The sequence below is a fragment of the Amphiura filiformis genome, chromosome 20, assembly GCF_039555335.1.
Source record: "Amphiura filiformis chromosome 20, Afil_fr2py, whole genome shotgun sequence".
Classification (NCBI taxonomy): domain Eukaryota; kingdom Metazoa; phylum Echinodermata; class Ophiuroidea; order Amphilepidida; family Amphiuridae; genus Amphiura; species Amphiura filiformis.
Window position 1 is genome coordinate 1,185,862 of NC_092647.1, and position 22,405 is coordinate 1,208,266.

General features: G+C 35.5%; 1 protein-coding gene across 1 annotated transcript in view; it reads left to right on the top strand.

Annotated features, from left to right (window-relative positions):
- LOC140142990 (semaphorin-5B-like) overlaps nucleotides 1-21,839 on the top strand; it is a 404,016-nt gene extending 382,177 nt beyond the window's left edge. The window contains 13 exon segments of the mRNA XM_072165019.1: nucleotides 216-263; nucleotides 2,085-2,124; nucleotides 2,127-2,160; nucleotides 3,768-3,842; nucleotides 4,285-4,343; nucleotides 5,203-5,391; nucleotides 6,220-6,231; nucleotides 8,247-8,393; nucleotides 10,466-10,654; nucleotides 11,153-11,314; nucleotides 12,087-12,464; nucleotides 13,005-13,222; nucleotides 13,224-21,839. Coding sequence (XP_072021120.1) covers nucleotides 216-263; nucleotides 2,085-2,124; nucleotides 2,127-2,160; nucleotides 3,768-3,842; nucleotides 4,285-4,343; nucleotides 5,203-5,391; nucleotides 6,220-6,231; nucleotides 8,247-8,393; nucleotides 10,466-10,654; nucleotides 11,153-11,314; nucleotides 12,087-12,464; nucleotides 13,005-13,222; nucleotides 13,224-13,406 — 1,734 coding nt within the window. The 3' untranslated portion in view covers nucleotides 13,407-21,839.
- The last annotated feature ends 566 nt before the right edge of the window (nucleotides 21,840-22,405 follow it).

Consider the following 22,405-nt stretch of genomic DNA (forward strand, 5'->3'; position numbering starts at 1 on the left):
TCAATTCTTCTGGCCCAATTTATCAACATGCTGAGCTGATGTTAGGTTATTAGCAGAAACACAGCTAGCTAACTCTGTAAATGCAACTTTAAGAATATTAAAAAGGGGGCTTTATTGAACAATCATGCAACACTGCTCCTGTTTTATTGACTATTAATGCTCTTTGTTTGATATGATATCATTTGTAATTTATTCCATGTTTTATTGTTTCACAGGAAGGAGAATGCCATCCATTGAAAACCATCCAATTACATCGTGAAAAGGTAAGTAAAATCAGAAATGTTATCGGCAATAATACATTGTAAAAATGGTTGGACGTTTTTACCAAATTTTGGTTCAATTCTTTATGAACAACTCAACAGTTGGGTTTAAAATATTTTCTGTTATTTTTAATGGAATGTTTGTTACCCAACAGTTGGTTCATCATAGTTGAAAAAATTACCCAACATTTTAACAGTGTAACAACATTATTTATAAAAATCAAATCTTTTAATAGAAGTTCTGGTCAAAGACAAATGAAATTGATATTTTCCATGATAACTGATGACACAATAATGCAAAATAAAACAAACATCGGAGCCGAATTTGATATCCACTTTTCAATGTATTGAGTAATCGATACGATGAAAAACATTGACAGAAATAATAAGAAATACTGAATTGTATTTGTAATTTATTCTAAGCATGCATAACATGAATGTGTTTGACTAGTTTGCATGGGTGTATTCAGAAGGATAGAATCAGAATTTAATCTATCTTGTACTTGAATTATGTTACCCTCTTCTTGCGAATGTTACGCAAACAATTTTTTTACAAAATTTGTAAAAAAATTGTAATTTTGTGCAATTTTTTTATCAGATTTGTAATTTATGATTTACAATGTGTGCAGTGGTTCTCGAAGTATCCCTTGCAAAATAAACTAGCAAGCAAACACATAAAATAAAGAAATTGTTTCTCTTGCATAGATAAGCCTACTTTCTTTGTTATACATGGCTTTAAATTTCTCATTAATTCGTCAAAACTTGGTCGCAAACAAGGCAATATAATACGTAATATCAGAGGTAAATTAAATTGTTAATATCTGCAAGTCTTACCAAAGGGAGGTAATTACGATGTAGCTCTCCTGTAGTAATTTCATTCCCTATTACGTGACGGACGGAAAAGAGAAGGAAGACGGAGAAACGGGGAGGAAAAAAATTGAAAAGTGAATACTGAGTCTAGGTATTGGATTTGTAAATCTGCTCTGTACCGCCGTAGGCGCTTTTCAAAAATGTGAGCTAATAACAATTTAGTTAAAGTTCACAGCCACGCTAATACAAGTTGATAAATTACATTTTGGGCTGTGAAACTGTGGGGAATTTCTAAAATCATTTGCCTTCGGGGTTCCTTTGCTGCACTGATGGGTGATATCAGCTATAGAGCCGGTTTATATTCTAGTAATGGTTGTACCGTGTGGATCGGGTTTGTTAATTGTGGAATTTAATGTACTTGTATTTAAGTGAGTGATTCCTTTTCATAGCAAAGAGTTGTATGAGGGTAATGTTTCTCTTGTAGCATGCTGTCATTTGATGCGGTTTAACATAATGTTGCTCTGATTTATACCTGAAGATCAATGCATGAAGGGAATCATATTAAAGTTGTTTATTATTCCCCAAAGCAGTATTTATGGGAAATACGATGTGACAGAATTAGTGAACATACTTATTTCAATATTCCTTGTTTGTGTGTGTAATGTTTTAAAAGACTTATTTTAATTTACTGATGGTGGGTAATATAAATCTAGCACTTTTCAAATTTAACTTTTATATCAAAATATATCAGTTATGATAAATCAGAAGAAGTTCAGGGAAAAACAATTTTGCAAATTTAATGTAGATTTGAAGAAAAGAGAAAATAAAACGTTAGTTTGATACCTAATTATGCTACATATTTTACAAGCTTATTACCTCATTTATATCTAATGGGGATAATATATTAGTCGGGAATAAGGCATAACTATGTTTATCAAGTTCCAAGCTATATTTGGTATTTTACGTTTTCATCAATGTTGTTATAACTAAAAATATCTTTGTTTCTGCTCACAGGGTGCACTTTACGTCGGTCTACCAGAAGCTATTGTGAAAGTGGCATCCAAAGATGCCATGCATTTCATACAAGAGAGTAGGTGTAGCCTTCTTTCCTTTTAAGTAAAATCCGGAGGGAGGGGGTACTCGGTACAAATTACCTTACGGGGGTTGAGCTGCAAACATGGGTAGCATTTTCAGCCTTTTGGTATACCAATGACCCCTTTTTCTAGGCCAATTTTGGTTATGGATGGGTCCTAATTTCATAATTTTCTCAATTTTTTTGGAAAATAGCTCAATTTTGCCTCACTGTAGTAAAAATTTTGGAATTTTTTCAAAAATTTGGGACCCACATTTTTTTAAACCAAAAAACAGCTGATTTGACAATTTTGACCAATTTGTCTAAATCGGGATACATGTTTAGGGTTGTTCTTGCAAAAAATCGACCCATTAGAGCGGCACATCTCCTTATATACGTGAGTACCCCCGGTTGCGCCCTTTTAGAAGTCAAATGATTCAGACATATCTTAGTCGCAGTGAAATAAATTGTTGTAAAGTGCTTTGAATAAGTTAGAAAGTCATTATAAAATGCCGACATTTATTTATTTATCAAATACGATCACAGAGTATAATATTACCAATGATAGGTTATTTTACCTGAAATATGCACTTTTGTGAAAAAATATTTCACTGCAGCAGTACGTTAATCATAGTTATAGTAATTTGTTGTTGTTCACAGTTTCATATTTGCAACAATTTGTATAAATTTGTTGACTATAATTGGTTTACTGATGTATGTTATCATACCTATCAAAGTATTGTGTGTCGTTAACTTTGACGAGGGTGGCCTCCCATGTAAAACCAATATTTGGCAAGCATTGCGAAGCCATGCCGCGATCAAACGATAAATCTGTAAATTAGTTTCTTATGAGTTAATCATCGACGGAAGCAAAACTAATAAAGCATTTGACATACTTTGCATTTATGTAACTGGCTTGCACACATTCAAAAGTTTGAAATCGACCAGTGCTACTTTTCCGATTCAATAATCACAAATGAGATTCGACAGTCGATACTGGCGGTCAACTAGAGAGTTGAATGTAAAAATTCCCTCCGGGCAAAGTGGACCCTTCCCACTAAAGGTCATCAGCGAGCCATCAGCTTATTTATAAGTGTGAACAGTTTCAATAACGGTCCTTGCCTAGTGCTATTGTGTTTCTATTACTTTGTACTTTCAAAAGAACACCGCCCCCATGGCTTTCGCTTAACCCTTGACCTTTATTTATTTGTATAGATCGGCAAGTTGTTGAAGATGGTGAAAGATAAAAGAAAGTCCTGTTTAATTTTGCGTACTTTTGTTAATGTTTAGAGTAATTGTAGAGTTCAATGGTAGGGGGTGTTATCACTTGAGGGAATTCTTAAGGTCATTGTCAAGGACAAGTGAGTTACACACCTTCAGTGACTGTAAAAAAAGTAATTTTTGTGTAATAAAGTTTCACATTGCAATTTTACTTGTTTTATTTTTTGCTAATTTCAAGTTTATTTCATAGATTTACGCAATAAGTAAACAATTGTGCACATTTTAAAGCAAAAGGATGAAACCATGAATCTCAGAATTCCTCTTATTATCTTTAATAATAACAGTAGAAATAGCCGAGCAGTCATATCTTAATGTTATTTCTTTTCTTTTTTGTTTTCACACAGGGATTGTATAAATGCTAGAGATCCTTACTGTGGCTGGGATGGACTAAAACAGAAATGTACAACAAAACCAAACAAGTAAGTTTGTTTGTTTGTTTGCTTATATTTCCTACAACAGAAATTTTGTTATAGACAAATCCAACAAGCTAAGTGATAGTAGAATTCAGTCGGCTATTATTGGGTCCCGTCTGCACCAAATCTGGTGTTGTTACTGCCCAATGGGTGGATTAAATCTGCTTAAAAATCGATGTTGAATTGTATTGTGTTGTAAACTTTGATCATTCTTTTGTCTACATGTAACATGGGTGATGGAATGCAGTTTAATATCCCTGCCAAGGTCACATCATTTTACATTTTAGGTGGGATAGACCTTAGGGGGGACCCAGCTATGGCTGCCATTGAGGTGTAGGAATGGGTGAAAATGGATTTGTCTATATCTAGTTTGATATATGGGGAATGAAAACATAAGTAGGAGTGAGTTTCTTTACTTTTACTTCTTTTTATTTGTTTCTTTTTGCAGTGATAAATTACAACTCTGGTATCAGGATATCAGAGGTTGCCCAATTGTACAAGCAAGAGGTATGTGTTGAATAAAACTACTAAGATTAAGATTATAGTTATAGAAATAAGCTTACTATAATTTGGTTCACCACAAGTTTGGTAGTGACGTCAATGTTATTTTGCGGTTGCGCCGTAAGCATGCCAACAAACCGCCTCTATATGTGTACACTCAGCGCGTTTAACTTTCCGCGCGTGATTTGATACTGCGGCGATCAAAATACGCACATACGTCACTACCAACCTTGAGGTGAACCAAATTATATATATTTACTGCCAGGGAAAGGGTGTTGGGGCACTTAACTTTGAGGGAAGCGGACAGACAGCAGTTCGAAATTAAGGATGAGTTAGAGATTTGACATAAACAAGGGGGTCGTTGAGTGGTAAAAAGGGGTCATTTAGTGAAACGTTTAAAATTGTTGGTGTGCCAGTCCAAAAACAACTGTTCGCTAGTCCCAAACAGGGTTCTCCAAAAGTCGGGTTAAGGTTTTAGGGTTAGGATTAGGGTTAGTTGACTATATAGTGAACCTTAGGACAAGTGCACCTTGTGAACTTTGAACCCTATGACTAATGGATGTATAGACAACATTTTTAGGTCATAATCTAGTACAAAATGTTTTAAATTGCAAAATTAAATTACAAAATTCTGTAAATTTTAGAAAAGAAAAAAGTCTTTTGGGGATGGATTAATATCAGAAATTGATTAATAATGTTTGAAAAAAAGGGGTGAAACCAAAGTATATTTCAGGAAAACAGTGTCATAGGGTTAAACGAAGTTGAAATCAGGGTGTTTAATGGCTGTAGATAATGTATATAATTAATATAATAGATCCTTTTTTCATTTTAATAACTCAGCTTTACCAATATTATTTGATTACAGTCAATGGTAAATTTGGACCTTGGTCAGGCTGGTTTGATTGCCGTAATCCTGTGGAAGACTCAACATGTCTATGCAGGCAACGTAGCTGTAATGACCCAGAACCAAAGTGTGGTGGTTCCCCCTGTGTAGGGGAGACCATGCAGGTGTCCAACTGCACAGGTACTTCAGTTGTGATTCGTGCAAATACAGGTATGCAGCATTTTGGCATGGCATCTTGAGGCTATGAGTCAGGGGGTGCTACTCACTATAGATGCAGTTGTTTCTTAACAATGTTTTTAAATATAAAGAGATTGACTACTAGTATTACAATGAAAGTCACATGAATCAAAATATTGGCTTGATAAAAAATGATTCAATTGCAACAAAATTTATAATTCTAAAATTTGAGAAATTTATGCAGTGAGTAACACCCTGTCTGGTAACTTAATTACTCTGTACTACTCTATTCCATAGATTGGGTCTAAACAGAAATATGTACATCCATGTTATTTGTTGGGCAATGTTTGGGCTAACATGCCCATTCATAGAATATGTCCATTCAATCTGTGGAAAGAGAGTAGTATGATATGTTCTTTTTAGGGTAGGTTTGGGTGGGGGTGTGATGGGAGGAGCAAGTTGTCAGATAATACAATGAATAGAAGATAGAGCAGACAACTGTCTCCTTCAGTTTAATTATTATAGAGCACTTAAAAAAGAAATCAAACTAGCATATTTGCAAGATACAACTTGGGGTTTAGAACCAAATTAGTTTGATCTTTTGATCAACCATCAATGCTCGGTTGATCCTTAATATTTATGAAATCAATAAATTGACTATTTTTGATTTTGATAACATATATGAATCTTTGCATTGGTTATAATATCTCATACAATATTCCATAGAATATTTCAATATGAAAGTCATAATTGAAACTTTCATACAATGAGCTTATATATATTCGGGAGACTTAAAAACCACTTCCACAATAAGCTTATTGTTTTGTTTTGTTTCTCCTTTAACTGTGGTTACTTCTTCAGAGACTAATACAAGTAATTATCCGTTCTTTCATGAGGTTGATCTGTTTATTAATATTTAATTCAATTTAAACCACTGTCTTTGATACATACAGAATCCTATACTAATATTGTATTTGAACAAACCATTAACTGATTGCTATATCTCGTATTGTTATTTCCCCCTTGAATGCCTACCATGCATATGACGATGATTGTTATGTGTGAACAGTTTTATTTTATGGTAATTTTAACACATGTTTTAAGTGTGTATTTAACAATAGGCTATTCCATTTGAGATCCACACTACCCATGTGGATGATTTTGGAAATATCTTCCACAGGGGGAGTATGAATTTTAAATGGAATTAACACATTAGTAGCTCCATTTGCAACTCATCCTCCCTCTGTGGACGATTCAGGTTGAATCTTTCTCAGAGGGTGTATGAACTTCAACTGGAGCTGCCTAATGTGCTCATTCCATTTAAAATTCATACTCCCCCTGTGGTGGATATTTCCAAAATCTTCCACAGGGGTAGTGTGGATTTTAACTGGAATAGCCCAATTGTTCTACGTACTGTTCTGTCAAGTTATTTCAAATAGATAGCCACTCCAGTGTGTGAGTTTACAATGCTATGTGTTCCTTTGTGGTAAAAAAATATGGATTTTTGGTTTGTCAAAACTAATATGGACTTTGCAAGTCTTTCACTATCTTGTTGCATTATGGTGCATGTATGTTATTTGAAAGAGGGATTCTGATTGGCTGAAAACAAGCTCAGTCACATTGTGTGCCCTGCTGTGGTTTGATGCAATAACAGGAGTGCACATGTTAGAAAATGCAACAGTTTTGTGATTGCAAGCTTTGAAGGGTTTTCATTATTCTGTATAATGGCATGGTTCAAACGTGTGATCAAAATGTTTCCTAGGTGATTTTGACAAGTTGAAAATCAAGAACATTTTTACGAGCAAAGAGTATATTGATTGGTCTGTAAAGCTTTGTTTGTATTTGTATCTATATGGTGCATGATGCTTGTGTAACAAAGTGGAAATCCCCCCTCCCCCCCCCCAACAAAAATAGACCAATCCATTTTCCCTCTAGACACAATGGTATAAAAAAGTTTCTGCAATTATGAAATGATCAGTGGACCTCTGTGTTTGCATGTATGTTGAATGGTGTATGAACTCCTGTTGCCTGTGTATTTGCTTGTATATTTTTAAGTGGTTTGAAATTCATGAAAAGAAATGTTCAAAATTGAATTTTGGTTTCCAATTTAAGACAAATTGTTGATAAGCAGGAACAACTCCATTTTGAAAAAATTCAAAACCTATAGAACTAACAATTTGACAATATTGTCATATACAAAACATATACAAAACTACTTACTTTTTTTATAAATTTTATAGGGCATTATATTTTTGGAAATGATCTTGTAAAGATTTTATCAGTTTAATTTGTTTGCTACAATAGAGGACACTATTTTCCTGCCCTTCAATGAACTGTAAATAATTTGAATACTGTATTCAATGTTTATTTCAAATCACTGCATGATTTTGGCATATTTGAATTGATGAGTGACAGTGGCGTAGCATGGGTGACGGTGGGTCATCATATGGGGGGGGGGGGCACCGACCATGATGGGGGGCACTGGGTCTGATTGGGGGGACAAGCTGTTTTTCGGTATTTTCTATGGGATTTTCTAAATATTTTGCAATTGATGGGGGGGCACGTACCCGTACCCCTATGACGCTATGCCACTGATGAGTGATAGCATTTTGTATTGTAGATATGATGTTCACAGTGTACACCTAGCATCTTGTTAGCTTGTGTTACTTTTAGGGGTATACTACACTGTACATCAAAACATTAACTTTAGGAATCAGGCTTTTACTCTCTTAGAACTAAATATTAAATTTTGTTCTTTGTGTTAAATTAGATGTTGTTGAAGTCTTTATCTTCCCATATGAGAAATGATGGAATCTTTTAGATCATCTATTGTATCACTTAGTAATGATTTCTTTTACTAAATGCAATTATGAATTTGTCTATTGCAGGTAAATGGGGTGAGTGGAGCGGCTGGAGTCGTTGTTCATCTCCATGTAACGGTGGCATCCAAACCAGGACACGCAAATGCGAGCCAAATAAAATGTGCTCAGGGACTCCGGAGGAGACTAGAGAGTGCAACAAACAAATGTGCAGTGGTGAGTAGGCCCACAATTGGGCTACTTGGCAATCACTTGCCGCTATTGAAAAAACATACCACTATTTTCCTACAATTGGGTTACTCAGGCAGCGGCAATAATTTGACTTATTTTCCTTTGAATGTAGCCATATTCTAAAGGCTTTAAGTCTCTGAAATTGCAATAACAAAGGGTTTATTGATTGGTCAGTAACTTAAATAAAAATAAATAAATGTAGATATTTATATAGCGCTTTATGCCGTAAACAGCCTCAAAGCGCTTTACATTTATTCCGCCGTTATTAGAATATGTCGGAACCACTTCTGCTGCCTACAAATGGCGAGGGTTCATCAGTACAACGACTGTGACTACCCCTAACAGCTTCCCATTGCACCTGGGTGGGGTGAGGCAAGCGTGACAAAGCGCCTTGCCCAAGGGTGCAACACGGGACAGGGACTCGAACCCACAAACATCAAAAAAGCTCTCAGATTATGAGTCCAAGGCCGTAAACACTGAGCCACCGTGCCCTCTTCCAAACTTCCCATGTTTTTTTTAAGTCAAGTGCTTTTCTGCCCAATTGGGTGATTTATATTTTAATTAAAATTAAACTGCCCAAATATTAGGTATTGGGTGATTTTTTTTTAGAATCTTTACAAATTGGGTTACTTGAGAATCATTCACTGTGGCCTGGCGAACTAGTGCCTTGGCACTGAAAAGTTTTGGCAACACTTTGTTCATAAAAATGCAGCAGCAGCTTGGAACAAAAAACAAGGCTGATTTGCAGGTGACTAAATTAGGCCTAATTTCCATGTTCAACTGAGATGGTGTAAAATGTGAAATAGTAGCTAGGAAAACATGGCCTAATTTCCGGATGAAATTGAGCAGTTTCCAGTGAGGATATGTTGTAAAATTCATGTGGGATTGTATGCGTATCGTGTAATGTAGGCAAGTCTATTATGGAAATTAGTCTTCATTATGGCTATAAAAGTTCTGAAGCTTAAAACTCTCTTCACGCGGATGTCGACTGCAGACGACAAGTTTTTAAAAAAAATCAAAATTCAAAAATTTCAGAAATGTAAATTTTTATGACCATATTTGGAATCAGCATGAAAAATGCATTAAAATGAGCACAAACAAGCCTAGTATTGGTTCAGTAGTTCTTAAGATAGCTCTTGATATTTTGAGAAAATATTTGAAAACTTTAACTTTTTTTTCCGTTGAAGTGAATGGCTAGCATGCAGATCATTAAGCTTCTAAACACACTTAAGTGTTATTGACTCGGTAATTTACTGTTTTAGTCAAGTTCCTGACATTTTTCCCTAAAGAATATATTGATAGGTGTGAAACATATATCATATGCAGTAGCGTGTCCAGGGGGGGAGCTTTGGGTGCTGAAGCCCCCCGCACTTTGTTAAAAATCATGTAAAATCAGCCGTTTTTTGGCGATTTTAGCCATAAAGCCCCCCGCATAAATCTGAAAAAGGGGCTTAGCCCCCCGCAGGAAAAGATCCTGGACACGCCGGTGATATGCATTTTGCCAGTATTCTCCCAAAGGGCTCGCTCACCAACCAGTATATTATTTTGAGAGCCAATAAGACACACCAAATTGCATTCTGAATACAAGGAATGTCCTCCTGACATCAAATAATTATATCGTTATGAATACGGCAGACGGCCGAATCCAGATTCGTCTTTTGGTAAATTTATTTTACGAATGCATTACATTTGAATTAGAGAACAAGGGATCAATGCTGTACATGATAGAGGGCAGCATATCAATTTTTTAACGGAGACCAGATGATAACAGCATAATAAGTAGTCAAAAGAGGGCGGCATACAGGGTTAGTTGACGGTGCATCACAGTACGGTCACCGACGGCAACCGTTAAAAAATCGATATGCTGCCCTCTATAGGTATAGCATTGATCCCTTGTTCTCGAATTCAAATGTAATGCATGTGTAAAATGAATTTACCAAAAGCCGAATCCGGATTCGGCCGTCTGCCGTATTCATAACGATATGCACTGTACAAACTACTGGTCACTACGTTCCCACAAATATTACTAAAACTTGTTGCTTTCTCTCTATTTCTAGAAATGCGAAGATCCACACCGTGGACACCATGGATGGTCAAAAATGTATCCGAAGACGGCTTTTTACTTCAACGCTACCGATTCCAATGCAAGGCACCTGTTATTGACAGGTCACTACTCAGGGTCGGAAATATGAAGAAAGATTATAAATTCTGTCCTTATCAGAGTAGAAAATGTTGGCCTCCAGCAAGTAAGTGAAGATTTTGTATGATGGGTTTACTCCAAGGGGGGGGTTGAGGCAAGGGGAGTGAAGCAAGGGGAGGTGAGGGTCTTGGTTTTCTTGGATCTTGGGTCTTGCAAAGTTCCTGTGCTTAGGGTCTCGGAAGTGACAATGGGCTGGGAGTAACGTCATGCCAACCGGTAGAATGAACAGAGCACATCCAGATCTTGCAAAATATGTTATTTCATGACTATCGACCCATGTTTAGCCAATCTATTCTCAACATGAAAACAAACGGAACATGTACAAAGTAATAGGAGTGTCATTTGATGTAATGAAGTGATGCATCATGGAAGGGTAAGATATACTCACCGTCAATTCCAAGATCCATATCCATTTCAGCGGAGCAAAACAAATATAAATCATTTTGCAAAGGATTCTGGGAAGGGTAAAATATCTAATCGTGAGTACTCGCCTTATTAAAATATTAATCATTTATCATGTCTTTTTGTTTTGTTTTAAACACAGATTCATTTGGTGGATGGACACTCTGGTCACCATGGTTACCTTGTAGCGCTTCGTGCGGTGAAGGTCAGCAAGTACGGTATCGTACTTGCTTCCCGGGTAGCGATCAATGCGTTGGTCCGCCGCATGAAATACGACCGTGTTCTGGATTTGTACTCTGTCCTGGTAAGGATATTTATGATTCATAGTGCTTGCTTTCAAAAGTAATATATACTGTACTCTCTTTAATCAACACTCCAGGATGCTGCATTTTCCAAAAGGGTGGCGTTAATTAGAGGTCCTTTTTAGAACGATAATTCCCATTTATAAAACATCACTATTATTAAAGACAGAAATAAAAAGACTAGTTTGTGTCTGATGTCAGTGTCAATCAAACTCCCTACGACCCTTGATTGGTTGATAGCGCATAAAAGGAACGGTCTGGCGCTGATCAGATAAAAGGAATCACTGAAAATGGCGAAAAATTATTATACTTTTACATGCAAAAATTGCAACATTTCAAGGCGTTGTTGACATGGTGCCTTCGGGAAAGAAAATTTCCTACTATAAAGACCTAACCTTTGAGACAGTTTGTATATTTGAAGGTGCAAAATTAACAATAAGGTGCCCGCTTTTACCGCCACATTCAGCAACACACGACACCTGTAAACAAACCGTGCGCGAGTTTGATTGACAGATGACGTCATACAGGATTTCTACAAAGACTGTAAACATTGTTGATAAAAATAATCAATTGAACCCTTTAAATGTTTGAGCTTGCACTATCCCTGCATTAAAAACATGTTTTTCTATGAAGATCACAACATAATTATTTAACAACAATTAGAAGACTCTTCTATTTTCAAGATAATAGTTAAAAAGAATTCACAAAGTTATGCAAATGTGCCCAGGAAACTGCTTTATCTTAATGCTATTTGTTCTCTTTTAATTATTGCAGTCCATGGGGGCTGGAGCTGTTGGAGTGACTGGAGCCCTTGCTCCGAATCATGCGGTGGTGGAACAAGGCAGCGCCATCGCTCTTGCACTAATCCCATACCTTCTCCGAATGGGCACAACTGCTTCGGCGATCCTTTCGAAACGGAGACATGTAACGCACATGAATGTACTACACCAGCGGTGCCTGCGGTATCAACAATACAACCGACAGTTGAAGTCATCGATGGGTATAGATTTACAGACGAGGGGTGGAGGAATTGGAGTCCATGGACACAGTGTAACAGTAGAGGGCGTAAACACCGCAGCAGGAAATGCGCCATATCAGGTCCCAACAGCCAGCAGTGTTTGGGTTAAATCAAGCAAATTCTCAGATGTCCAGGTAGGTTGCAGATATTGTGATCTATGAAACTGGGGGGGAGGGGGTATGGCCTCCATGCAATACAAACCGCACAAGATAGCGTACGACCCGTTAAGCGGTCTACTTGTTTCATTTTATAAATAGTTTTTATGATATATTTGTACTTAGTTGCTTAGAAAAGTATTAAGTTCAAATCTGTATGGGGCATTTATAAGAATAGAGGTACTAATTTGGCAGAATATAATTAATATTGATTTTTAGCTGGGAGAGAGGAGACAGTGGTGTAACCAGCACATTCTCAGATGGGAGACTAGGGGGAATGCAACTTTCAAGGGGGGGGGGCAAAATTTGACAAAATGGGCTACAAAAACTGAGCCAGTATCCCACAGAGGGAAAGGGGAGGCAAGACTTCTCGCTGGGGAAGAAGGGCAGCTGCCCCCCCCCTGGCAATGCCACTGATTGGACGAAATCTTTCATTGTTGTGTAAAGTATAGTATATATCCAAACAGTGAGACTGGTTTGTATATCCTTAATGTTAAATGGTTTTCTTTCTTTCTACAGATGATTCTGAGCTTATACCTGGTGGTATAGATCCTGGTATATTTCAAGCATCTGTTCCGGAAGTACAGAAGCTGGTAGCAGCTCCACCCAAATGCAAACCAGAAAAGGAATCCATGGATCCTAAGTATTTACTCGTTGTTGGACTTGTATCAGCTGTAGCTGGCGCTGTCATGTCGGTGTCTGTATTTCACTCGTGGACAAAATCAAAACGGCATCGGGGAGCAGATGGCGGATGAGGAATACGACGATGACGACGAGGATGAATTTAACGAAGAGGAGGAAGGCGAATCCGAAGACGGAGAATACGACAGATATTCAGACTGTGAATATTATGAAATGCATAACGGACAAGTACGGAGAGACGGCATACCAATTGATACAGAACTTAAAGATGTGAGGTGAAGTGATTTGCTGCAGAAATTTTTTTTAAAAACAATTGTGTCGAACCAAAAACATGACTCTAAAAAACTCAAGAGCGAAATTTGCTCGGCATATTGACACTGACTAAAAACGGTGGACCCTCAGTGAAAGCCATTTGTGCTTAACAACGGGAGGCAGTGATTACACATCATAGCAGGGACAAAAAAAAGAAGAGACATTGTAGTTTTTGTGCTGAATTTAGGAAAAAAACTTTCCAAAAACTGGAAATGCCGAATGATTTAACTTCTAGAACTGCTGTGTCGTCTGCCTTTTTAAAAAGTAAGATCTACCAAGATGGTGAAGCTGATACAGTACCTTTATAAAACAACATGTATATATATATGCCATAATTATTCTATATTATTAATAGCATCCACAGTTCCACACCCGTATATTGGGTAATGAGGCCCTTATGTTAATTAACTAATTAATTAATTAAGTCTTAATTGATCTAGGTCCCATTTGTACAAATTGGACTGCTATTGTTTGACAATTTTTTTGTTTGTGGAAATGGCTATGCAATTATTGTTGTGTAATTTCTCTTGTATATTTTTCTATGTGTAGAAGCTTATTTATTCTTAAGAAAAGTCAACTTTGTTGCAAAACTTAATAATGTATATAAGATTGGAAAGTGTTGAAAGGGCTGAATAAGGTGTCCAGACTACCAGTATCTTAGTACACAGGGACTATTCCATTTAAAATCCACTCCCTAGGAAGGGCATGACCTTAATCTCCCATACAGGGGAGTGTGAATTTCAAATGGGGTTACCTGAATGGGTGACTCAATTTGAAGTACACAACTCCCTGTGTGGAAGATTAAGGTCATGTTTTCCATAGGGGGTGTATGGATTTCAACTGGAATAGCCTAATACTGCTGCCCTCCCCAACTAAAAAGGCATGATCTGCATTGCGCTGTTCCAGTTGATATCCATACACCCCCTATGGAAGACACAACCTTCATCACCTTTGCGGGGGGTGTAGATTTCAAATGGAGTCACTCATGCAGGTAACTCAATTTGAAATACATACTTCCTGTATAAGATTATGGTCATGTCTTCCGGGGTGGATTTTAACTGGAATTGACCATTATTTCTTTACAGATTCTGTGGTCTTGTTTGGGAGAGTAAACCAGCAACAAAATAAGATTTTCTGGAAAAAAATTATACTGACAAAATTGAAACTACATAAGCGTGGCCCTTTATACACTTAATTTTACTTTTGTAAGCTGAATAAATGTTAACCTAAACAGGGACTGCCTTTTGAGAGGAGCTAGAGCTATCGCTCTTCTACAGCTACTATTAAGAGTGATTAATAGCTCCTCTTAATAACTCATTTTATTCTTTACGCTTTAATGGTCACAGGTGCAAACAGCTCTTCTAAAGCTCTTCTTGAAGAAACCAGAAGAGCATTTTACAGCTCTTAACCTGATTTTCAAAAGGCAGTCCCTGCCTAAATGGGATACACTGTCGATACTAAGGCTGGGATTTTTGGGTGATTTTGTGCCGGGGTGCCGTACGTAATGTATTTTATAGGCCGGTACCAGGGGATCATGTTTCATCAGAATCAAGTCAAAGTGCGAAATTTACACTTAAAATTTGTTTTTAGTGGTCTCCAAACACTCTTGTACAGTCCAACCTCTCTTATCCGGACCTCTTTTATATGGATCTCTCTGTTATCCGGCTGTGAAATTTTCAGAGGAAAACATGTTTTTGATGATTTAACACCTTAATTCCATGCTCTGAATGCTTATAATGACATCTATATTGCACAAAGCACTCTAAAGCCATCTTTTAGTGCTATTATCCCATATTAGCACAATCTTTTGTTGTCACAATTTCAGTCCTTGGAACTTTCAATACAGAATTACATGTAATTCACTTATCCGGATTTTTCACTTATCCGGACAATGCTTGGTCCCATCATGGCTGGATAAAAGAGGTTGGACTGTAATTGGATTTTGTGGCTACTATAGACCACAAGGACCAAGTTTATCTACTCTTTTGTGCCACTGAACTTGTTAGACAGATTTTGCATGCAAACCAGGCCAGGGCAAGGCTTGTAAATATATTAAATAATGACCTGTGGGTAACCTACACCAGAAATTCCAAGCAAGGTACCTTAGGGATGGGCGGGTACCTGAGAGCCCGCCCAAGTGCCCACCCAGAATACCCAGCCTTAAGGTCCGTTCATACTACGCTGCAATTGCGGTGCGATGCAGTGCATTGCCGATATATTGATTACTTTTTGCCGCAACTCAACGCAACTCGTCGCATTTTCAAGTTAAAATGTGTTTAACTTAATTGCGATATCGTAATGCAATGTAGTTTGCAGTATGATGCAGTGTGGCAACGCACCGTACCGCAAAGCAATTGTGGTGTAGTATGAACGGACCTTTAGTCGATGTATCTCAACTTTTGGGCAAACTATGAACAACTCGGGTGTTGGGTAAATTTTCAATGGAATGTTGTTAAACCAATAGTTGAGTTGTTCATATTGGGTATAATGTACCTAGCATTTTATTGATATGGAGGCTTGACTTTTTTACACTCTTTCTACCCATAATTCATTTTGCTGATACCATTAATACCATTACAAGCTCATCAAAATGATACATTTAGCTTTTCTGGTGTTAGCAAAATGCATTATGGGTATTGCATCATTAGCATTTCAAGATCAAGAAATTTTCCTTCGATATAAGAAATTACAACAAATATGTAAATTTCTTTTGCAGGGCTGACTTTCTGAATCATTTTATCAAGTCATTTGAATATCGCCAAACAAGTCTTAATTTTATGTGCAAGATCCGTGTGACTCTTAATGATGTGTTATTGATTGCCTTAAAATGTCAGCCTTGTGCAAAAGAGACTAGACGGCAGCAATAAGTCTATCAATAAGACTGACATTATATTTGCACAGTTTAACATGCTACATTCTGTTCTTGTTTCTTGTTTAATTCAACACTACTGCTGATGCTCTTAAATCGATCAGTATTGATACATGAAAAAGTCAAGCTTAACCATTAAACTCCCTTATAAAAGTTTTTTGCGTACGTTATAAACCAAAGTTGACCGAAAATACATTGTAAAGTTATTTTGCAATGAATAAGACATTTTTACCCCATAAGAAATATTTTTGTCTCGTTCATTAAGTGTTTTGTACAACTCAATGAATTAAACAAAAAAAAATGTATTCCCTATATTTTGTAAAAGTGGGAATTTTCGCACAAATTGTTAACATCTTGAAGCCAAAATTGCACAAGTTTTGATAAACTTATTATTCTATCTTCAAAGCAGGGAGACGATATTGTGCAAAAATTCCCATTTTTGCTTAGTGGTATAAAATAGCTGTATTCAGTTGTAATTTATTTAAGGCTTCCTCTGATTGGAGGAGAGTATATTAATAGGCCCTATTGATCCAATAGGCTTCATTGTACTGAAAAGTTTGGACAAATATAATTTAAGGGTCTAGTATAGGATGTGATAGGGCCTATCCTGTAAATTCCTTGTAGCATACTATTTTATAGTGTAAAATGTTTTAAAATATGACTGTAGATTTTTTTATGACTAACTTCATAATGTATGTGATGTTACAAACTGCAAACACTGTATAAAAACAAGAAATGGTCATGTATGAACCCTATATTTCTTTTTATCTCTTGTACATATTTTCATACTTCCCACAGAAAAAAAAATACAGTATTTTAAAATTTGAAGAACCTGTTGTGACTGTTATGTATTATTTTGGTTTAAGTTGCTATTTTTAATGTAAAACCAAACATTTGTTATGTATTTCAAATTAAAAATATGAAATTGAATAATAAATATGAAATTGAATAATGAACATGACATTGAATAATGAATTTTACACAAAACATGAAGATAAAACGGTCACTTTTGCTGCAACGTTTTGAAATAAAATTGGTAAGATTAGCTCAACATGATCTGGATTAAAATAAACTGGATTACTAATTGTTTCAAAATTTAAACAAAGTGATAAATATAGGTATTCAACAAAAGCTTGATATCTCAACATAATAAATGTCCCAAGCATGTAACTTTGAATAATGGTTTCTAATTTCAAAAAAAAGGGGGAGGGGGAGGGGTTCCGGGGAGGGGTAAATAACGTAAGTGTTTTCTAACCAATGTGTGTACAAACTGTATAAATGTGTGAACATATCAATTGAAAATTATATAAAAATGTTATAAATAGCATAGCCTATTTGAACAAGTAGCACTTTTTACAGTTTTCAACCAATTTTTTATAGAAAATGTGTATGTAAGTGTATAAATATGAATGTTATGTGTTGAAACAATGGTCTCTGGCATTAATAGGGACTTTATAGCATGATTTTTGGGTAGGGTATAAAATCTAATCATTTATTCACATGATTAATTATCAAGTCAAATTTACACAAAAATGCTTTAAATTTGCTGTTTTTGCGTATTCTTATTATGTTATGTTGTATCAGAGTGTATTCTGAATGCAGTAAATTTTACTCCAATTATGAAATTACCAATGTATGTTTGCGTGTTTATTTATTACCATAATATTATACATATTGTATTGAAATGTGTCTTTGGATTTTCTTTGCAAAATAATTTTCACTTAAGTCACAAAATACTGTTTGTTTTTTTAAAGTCAGATTGTGTATTGATATTGTCATTATTATTTTGACTTATAAACTCAGTCAGGCAACACCCTGTTGCTAAATTGATCTTTAAAATCGCTTCCCTCCATCCAACAATATATGTTACTTCCCGAAATCTTTTGCAAAAAAACCTGAAACTGCGTCATTATCGATATGCCAATTACACATGCATACAATTATTCCAGTTTCTTGGCGCTGTTAAAATAATGTTTAACGGGTGAACTGAACAAGCAGTTACGTAAAATATTTAAACAGTTTTTTTAAACAAATTATTTTTAAACAACTGCTGTTCACTTCATCTGGGTCGTTTAAACTGCATTTTTAGTAATGTTCAGGTTTTATTTGCAAAAGATTATACAGGAATTACTAAAAAAGGATGTTGAAGTAAATACAAGTGACTTTTGACAATCTCCTGTCGTAGAAACCAACGGTTAAGAAAACAAATTGGTGACTTTTCAAAATTGGCTCAGTCCTGCGATTTTCGGTAGTTTCCTGTGTCTCGGAGAAACCAATGAGAAAAATTGTGATTCGGGCCAACATTTTTTGGCATTCCTGGCTACAAGGGGTGAATTCAAACACTCAAACCATGAGTGAAGTGTGATATTGTTTGGAAGAGGCAGCTTGACAAACAGACAACATTTTAGTAAAATTTTAAAAATAACTTAAAGGTGGGTGACCTGAATAACTTAAAGGTGGGTGACAGCCTCATCTCCTATTTCACCTTTTATCAAAAATGCAGATTTTGGTATGAGGTAAAAGCTCATTATTTTTCTCATTAACATATTGAAATTAGGTGTTCCAAATCGGTTTGTTTCAGAAGATTATCCTCGGAAATACACCAAGTTGGAACTCCTAATTTCAATATAATAATATCAATGATTTCATTACATGATCATGATGATTATCATTAACAAAACCACTGTAGACTACCAGTATCACGCTGTATAAATGTCAGTAATTCCATAAGGAATTAGTCACATTTACAAGAAACATTTATGTGTTATTTTTGCATGAATGCTTGAAAGGTACGAATGCTTGAAAGGGACAACATTTTTCCTTAAAGAGTCTTAAATTCTTTTGACAAATGGATTGAAATATTTATCTGGAGCAGCTCTCGAAACATATGAGACTCACAACATTACATAACGGTGCTCTATATGGATAGAAATTTATGTTACTAAGTTGATCTTATATCATAGCTATAATGCTGACTTTCCCTTTTAAAGGGAACTTTTATTATATTCACTGACAGAGTTGCTAATCGAGGATAGCTTGTGTAGGCTTTAGTCATTAAAAAAAAAGATTTTAATTTCAGCAACCGTATTCCTGTAATCTGATTTGCATGAGTCAATAGTAAAGTGTATTAAGTTTCACAATGTACATACTGTACACAGGGTAACTTTGAAGTCCCTCTATAGAAAATACCTCAGAAAGTTTTCATTAATGGTTTCTGTTTTCTTCAAATTTGTGTATTTAATGTACATACATACTTAAACACTTATTTATATAAATAAGTGTTATTTAAGTCATCATTATATAGTATTCTTGTACTAAAGGTTTTAGGTCTGTATATTACATTAGTCATCTCCTTGACAAAAAGGGCTATTCCAACTGGTATCCCTACACCCCCTGTGGAAGACATTACCTTAATCTTCCACACAAGGCGTGTGGATTTCAAATGGGGTTGCTTGTATGGGTGACTCCATTTGAAATCGCCACCCCTTGTGTGGGAGATTAAGGTCATGTCTTCCATAGGGGGTGTATGGGTTTCAAGTGGAATAGCCTGATATATTTGCTCTTTGCACACTCCTGGATAAGATAATGTGTAACCCTAGTTACATTGAAAACTGAAAATATCAAAAATATCACTGCATGTTGCCTTTTATGTATTTATTGTTCATCTATTCTTTTAGTCAGATATTTTTTGTGGTCAATAATTATTTGGTCGAAGAATTATTGGCTGAAGTATAGTTTCATATTTTAAGTTCACTGCAGAATGTTCAAAACTACTGCAGTATGTTTGAGGCTTTTGCAGTACAATTAAAAGTTGCTACAGTATGATTAGGAAGTACTGTAGTATAAAGAATACTACAGTATGATAAAGATACTGCAGTGTGATTGTGACCACTGCAGTAAGATTAAATTTACTACAGTAGGATTAGGAATATTGCAGTGTTTTTACAATACTAATTTCTGGTCTTAACCATATAGCTTAATTTATTAATATAAATTGTTTTATTTTTTTGTTTCTGTGTTAGTGTCGTAATATATTTGATCAAAAAAGTTCACAATAATTATCACTCATGAAGTAAAGCAATAAATAAAGTTTATAAAGTAAAATCTCTATAACAGCCTTCAGTAAAAGCTCATACCAATTTGTATGCACTGGTGCTGAATAGGTTTTCATGTTACTTTAGTACCATGCCGTAGCCATATACAAGACCGTATACATGCAAAAATTGATAAGTTTATCAGATATGAAGAAACATATATATTAAAGTGGAAGTTCATCGTAACCAGGCTGACATTTAAAAATGTTGATATTTCAGGACCAAATGTTACCGAAATTGATATTAACCTTACAATGCTGATCTGTGACCTAAATTTCTAATATGCCGCTATCTTTGTTTTATTCTTGAACGATCATGAATAAAGATGAGGTTTCCTACATTGATAAAAATGCTGGGTAATTCTTACCCAACATTGGGCCAACTCAACTTGGGCAAAAATATTATGTTTTTTTATGGATTTTTTTTGCCCAATAGTTGAGTCGGTCATAGTTGGCCAAATATTGGGTAAAAGTGTACCCAAAATTTTAACAGTGTTGGTTGTTCATCTGACTAGAGATCAACTACAGTAAAAATTGAAATTTTTGCGCAACATTTGTTTGTTGCGCTTTTTGTAATGACCGCAAAAAAAACAATGCACAATATATTCTTTTTGTGTATAGGTTAATGTACCAAAGCTTGGTATCACAACATTTATAAACAATTTAAACAGTTAATATTGGCAAAGCATGAAAAATTAATACCATGAAAATTTCTACTTTTAGTAGTGTATCATTCTTTGTAAAGCAGTTTGGTATTGATCAATAATTATTTGCAATAATAAAAGTGTTTTAGACAACCAAGTACTGGAATGTTTCACCAGATGTCAACTTTACATGCCCCTATTTACTGATTCCAATCCAGTCAGTGAACTTCACCATCTTGGAGTGAGACTAAAACACCCTTAAGTATAAGTTTAATAATACACAATTTTTTAAGAACTTACAATATAGTTGCCCCATCTCGGGATTATTTTGATACGGGGATCGGTAGTTACACTATGGACCACAATGGCCTCATCCCATTGGCATAGTTCAATAACCTCAATTATAACACTCATAGTGCAAAATTTTACCTCAAGTTGAAAGGTATGGGGTTTTGTACCCAAATTTACTAAGGTCATTCAATTAATGTACAAATGTATTGGGGTTAAAGAACTGTGCCCTGATAGATGAACTTGTTATGGATCCTAGTGGTATCATAAATTGCAACCACCATTATATGGCGGTACCAAATGCATTTTATGTTGTGAAATGCGAGTAATAATAACATTGTTTATTATTATATTCTAATTTAGATGCCAAAGGTTGCAGTAATTGTTTTGTGAATTACGATTATTATTATTATTATTATTATGTATCATTCATTGCTGAATATGTTTGTATTCTGCAAGAAATAAGTTGAATAAAGGAAGACATTGGTAATGAGAATGTTAACTTATACTGTCTTTGTTTGTTTCTTTGTTTGTTTGTTTGTGTAAGTGATTGTTCCATGCAATGACATGATTTAGATCAGGCTCAAGCAGAATTGCTTAAACCAGGCTAAAAAGCATATACCGTATTCGTTCTAGTAACCAGCCATGCCCCTATAAGTACCTACCCAGCAAAATGTGATATTATTAAAAAAAAAAAAAAAAGCGCAGTGATTTATAGTGCGCTACGCACAGAGCACAACGCCTAGACGTTGATCCACAAGCCTCAGCACACTTTACAGGTGCTTTAACTGCTCATTCAGTACTGTCAAAATACTTCCTTTAAGCTTACCTATCGATTGACTATACATGCATGCATGTGGGAAATTGACGTGACCCGGGGACCACTCACATAAATGGCCTGTACGCATGTGTGACCAACAAAACAAGTAAAAAGGTTTTTTTTTAAGGCAATGCAGGTCACACGCGTGACACATTTAGGGTATAAAAAACAGTGATTTTCAAGAATAAAGGTAGTTTTTTGAAACTGAACAACTTGTTTACGGTACCTTGTGGTAAATTATGAGTCCAAAAA